This window comes from Periophthalmus magnuspinnatus, chromosome 5, assembly GCF_009829125.3.
Source record: "Periophthalmus magnuspinnatus isolate fPerMag1 chromosome 5, fPerMag1.2.pri, whole genome shotgun sequence".
Taxonomy (NCBI): Eukaryota; Metazoa; Chordata; class Actinopteri; order Gobiiformes; family Gobiidae; genus Periophthalmus; species Periophthalmus magnuspinnatus.
The window spans coordinates 33,924,899-33,929,543 of NC_047130.1; the positions used below are offsets into that span (position 1 = coordinate 33,924,899).

Here is a 4,645-nt window from a genome sequence, read left to right on the forward strand (position 1 = left end):
TTTAAAGTCCAGACTAACTCAAGCTCAGATGTTGGTTCCAGAACTCAACTCATATCTGAAGGTTCTCCTGTCCCCCATTGGTGCCATAAACCCACTGAAGACCTAGTTTAGAGATAGTTTAGATCTTGTTCAGTCCTGGTTTAGTCCTGGTCAAGGTCTTGTCCCTTTAAATGGGAGGCAAATATAACATTCTGATTCTGATGATTGGTGTTCTCTATTGTGCTGTAACTCTAAGATCAGAACTGGTCCAACCTCATCTCTTGGTTCAGTCTTGGTTTAGTCCTGGTTTAGTCCTGATTTGCTCCTGGTTTATTCCTGGTTCAGTCCTGGTTCTGTCCTCGTTTAGACCTGGGTTAGTTCTCGGTTCAGTCCTGGTTTAGACTTCGTTTTGACCTAGTTTAGAGGGTCCACAAGAGGTAATTCTAATGTTCTTGTGTTCTGTTCATTGTTGTTATTGTTGTTGTTGTTGTTGTTGTTGTTGTTTTACTAATCTGTAAAAATGCAAATTGTTGTTTTAAACAAACTCGGTGCTGGAAAATGGAATTCTGTCTTCATAATGATATACAAATAAACAAAGTATTTTCAGACGCACGTGTAGCCGAAGTTTTTCTGTCACACGTAGCTCTGCCCTGAGCCACGCGGGGGCGCAACACAAACACTTGCATTGTAGTCACATCCCACTGCACTCAGCACCGAGGTATGACTGTAACACTTAAAAACATTCTTACGGGATAGACCTAATTTTCTTGTTTTATGTCTATGTCCCTCACTCCTCCAGGGGCCAACAGAAGAAGCGCCTGGACTAAAGAGTTCAGTTCACTTCGCTGCTCACGCGCAGCTTCCGCGGCTCTGGCCGGCTTTGGTTAAGCGACTTCTTTTGCGTGGCTCCCCTGCGTGAAACCGCGTCAGCAGACTGTCTGTCACGTGTCTGTGGTCGGGGGTTTGCAGTTTTGCGCTAGAGGTTAAACGCGGACGTGGCGTTGTGGACGCGGTGCGCAGGAGGTAGGAGATTATTTGTTGAAGTGTCTCACCGATTTGACAGTCTTGTGGACGCGTCTAAAAATAACCGTGACGTTAAAGCAAAAAACAAGGGCGCGTGTGCACGCGCCTCTGACCCTGGGTGAGTGTGACTCATCTGGATCCGTCTGAGTCCGACCTGCAGGCGCCAAAAGGAGCTCAGATAGTGTGAGGGTACAGTCTCTACACCATGAGAGAATATATCGGTACACCATGAAAGAGTAGGGCTGTACACCGTGAAAGGCTTTACAGCAAGAGTCTAAAAATAAGCCTTGAATCTCTACCATCTGTAGGCTACAGGCTCCACCGTGTGTCTGCAATCGGGCTGTTGTTTCAGCACCGCGGACAGCTCCCAAGGGTCTCCGTCCTCTCGGGATGAATTCTTTATGAATGACCTGTTGCTGCTGCTCAAATAACTCCACAATAATGTGCACACACGAGCACACATTCCTGCAGAGGCTCAGGAGCCCCGCAGCTCAAGACTCGACCCGCACTAGACAGACGTTATGAGCGCGTCCAAGAAGCTGAATAAACTGAACAAACTCTTCACTGTGTCCCCCTTTCCACTCTCACTTCCTCCCCCTCCCTCTCTCTTTCACAAATGTCACACATTTTCTGCTCTTCTTCTCTTCTCTTATCCCCCCTTTCCTCTCTTTCCTTCCTCTCTCACTCTCATCTCTCTCCACTCTTCTGACAGTCCTGTCTTCCCTCTCTCTCTTTCCTCCCTCGTCCCTCTGTTGTCCGTCTCTCCTCTCTCACTCCACTGCAGTGTATGTCTGGTGCTTCCTCTCTCCGCTCAGTGTTCCTGTTTTAGTTGTGTTCTACGCGGTCATAGCGCGCGCTCGGCGCTCAGTCTCGCGGTAGACGTAGAAGGGAGGACAGCCATCATGCGCTCCTCGTGTCTCTCTCCGTGTCTCTTTCTCTTGCCCGGCCCTAGCGCAGTGTTCACAGGACCGTTTGGAAAGCGGGGCTCCACGGGAGGAGTTCCAATGGACTGCCTTCGCTCACGGAGCTACGTGCTGCCGATGCCTTTGAAGAGCGCCGTCCTGGTCTGAAGATGGAGCCGGCCCGGTACCAGTCCGCAGAGAAGGACTCGGTGTCCTCCCCGTCGCCCTTTGGGGATGTGACGTGGAACAGTACGGTCACGGGTGGGACGGACGTGGCGCTGCGCTCCGTAACGGGTTGTCTGCTGTCGCTGCTCATCCTGTGGACTTTGCTGGGGAACATCCTGGTTTGCTCCGCGGTGCTGCGCTTCCGCCACCTGCGCTCCAAAGTCACCAACATCTTCATTGTGTCGCTGGCGCTGTCGGACCTTTTCGTGGCCGTGCTGGTGATGCCGTGGAAGGCCGTAGCGGAGGTCGCGGGGTACTGGCCTTTCGGCGCGTTCTGTGACGTGTGGGTCGCGTTCGACATCATGTGCTCCACCGCGTCAATCCTGAACTTGTGCATCATCAGCGTGGACCGCTACTGGGCCATTTCTGCGCCGTTCCGCTACGAGCGCAAGATGACGCAGCGCGTGGCGTTTGTCATGATCAGCGTCACGTGGACACTGTCCTTGCTCATCTCGTTCATCCCGGTACAACTGAACTGGCACAAAGCGGCGGCTGACACAAGAGAAACACACAACCTGTCGCGCGTCCGCGCATCGGACCAGAACTGTGACTCGAGTCTGAGCCGCGAGTACGCCATCTCCTCTTCCCTCGTGAGCTTCTACATCCCCGTGGCCATCATGATCGTGACGTACACGCGCATTTACCGCATTGCGCAGATGCAGATCCGGAGAATCGCGTCGCTGGAGCGTGCGGTTGAGCACGCGCAAAGTTGTCGGACCAGTAGGATCGAGTGCCAACATCACAACACGCTGAAGACGTCCATCAAACGCGAGACCAAAGTGCTGAAGACGCTGTCCGTGATCATGGGCGTGTTCGTGTGCTGCTGGCTACCATTCTTCGTGCTCAACTGTATGGTCCCGTTCTGCGAAAAGCCCGCTACGCAACGCAACGCAGGGCTGCCATGCGTCAGCGATACCACATTTGACGTCTTCGTGTGGTTCGGATGGACCAACTCCTCCCTGAATCCGGTGATTTACGCCTTTAACGCTGAGTTTCGGAAGGCGTTTGCGAGTCTGCTGGGCTGCCGCTACCTGTGTGCCACTCCCGTGGAGACGGTCAACATCAGCAATGAGCTTGTGTCCTACAACCAGGACACGCTCATCCACAAGGAGATCGCAAGCGCTTACGTCAGCATCATCCCGAACGTGGTAGAGTGTTTGGAGCAAGAGGATGGCTTTGACAGCATCTCACAGTTTACGCACACCGGAAATGCCACGGACTCTGTGTGTGACCCGGAGGACTGCGAGGCGGACATCAGCCCGGAGCGGCTGTCCCCGTTCGCCTCAAACGGACTGCGCTGTGGACAGTCTGTGCCGTGATCGTCTCGTGTCCTGTCCCTACATTGTTTGTGTCACATGTTTACTTGAAGCGTCACCTGCGTCCAGGTGAACTCCTCCTGCTGCGTACTGACATCACACACGTACTGCCTGCAGAGCCTTGTGTCCATATGCAGTAACTTAGCCTTACGTCCTCAGAGCGTCACACAGCAGGACAATGCCAAATGCAGTATTTATGTTTACCCCTATGTCTGCTTCGTCTCAACTCACGGATGTTGGACACCAAAGAAACCGTTACAGACACGCTGTTCGTTGCAATCTCTCTTCTCTGACAGCTTCTATCTTTTTCCTCTCTCTTTCTCTCCTGCCTCTCTATCCCTCCCTTCCACTCTCCCTCTCTACCTGTCCCTATACTGATTTGAATGTATTGTTCTTTTTTCATGCTGTACTTTGTTAAATAAACCTACTGCAGGTCTTGTTCACCTGCAGTTTGACATTCGACATTTGTGATTTGTTTATTCAGAAGAGCAGAGCAGAAGATCAAGGAGCAGAGGTCAGAGGAGTAGAGGAGAGTGTCAGAGGAGCAAAGAAGACTGTCAGAGGAACAGATGAACATAATAATTGAATAACTTCCAGTTCAAAACTGCACAACTCGTTCTCTGTAGTAGAACCTGACCTTATGACCTTATAGTAGTAGTAGGAATAGCAATAGGAAAGTACTTGTAATAGGAGCAATAGCAGTAGTAGTGATAGCAGCAGAAGCAGCAGTAGTAGTAGTAGTAGTAGTACTGATGAAGACTTTTCCTTGTGTTCATTAGTTTCTGCATAGATAAAGAATATACTTGAAACAGAAATAAAATCCAGAGAATTTACTTTATCAAATACTTGAGCAATACTTGTCTGTGTTGACATTCCCAAGGCACTTGTTGCATAGTATCGTGGGAGGCTACCATGGTTTAGACGTAGCCCCTCTCCATTGGTGTACAGGCCAGCTAGGCCTCTTGGCACATCGCACAGTCCAATCAGACTGCGACAAACATCCTCTTGGGATCTGTCTGTGGAACAAATCATGACATCCTCCCTGTCAGTAGTTCTTGTCCTATTTAGTTTGTTTGCCATTAGATAGATTGGAATATCATGTATTGTCCTGTCATAGGAGTTTCACAGCTGTGATCACAGTCCATGACTTCGGTACAATAATGACGGTAGTGGTTATACAAAATAGCTAGCACAGTTATT

General features: G+C 50.5%; 1 protein-coding gene across 1 annotated transcript; it reads left to right on the top strand.

Moving 5' to 3' along the window:
- The first annotated feature begins 2,074 nt into the window (after positions 1 to 2,074).
- drd5a (dopamine receptor D5a) lies at positions 2,075 to 3,900 on the top strand. Its single transcript, XM_033967350.2, has one exon. The coding sequence runs from the start codon at positions 2,075 to 2,077 to the stop codon at positions 3,446 to 3,448; it is 1,374 nt and encodes a 457-aa protein (XP_033823241.1). The 3' UTR covers positions 3,449 to 3,900.
- Positions 3,901 to 4,645: the final 745 nt, after the last annotated feature.

Coding starts and splice junctions, on each gene's coding strand:
- drd5a (XM_033967350.2), top strand. CDS start 2,075: ATGGAGCCGGCCCGGTACCAGTCCGCAGAGAAGGACTCGGTGTCCTCC.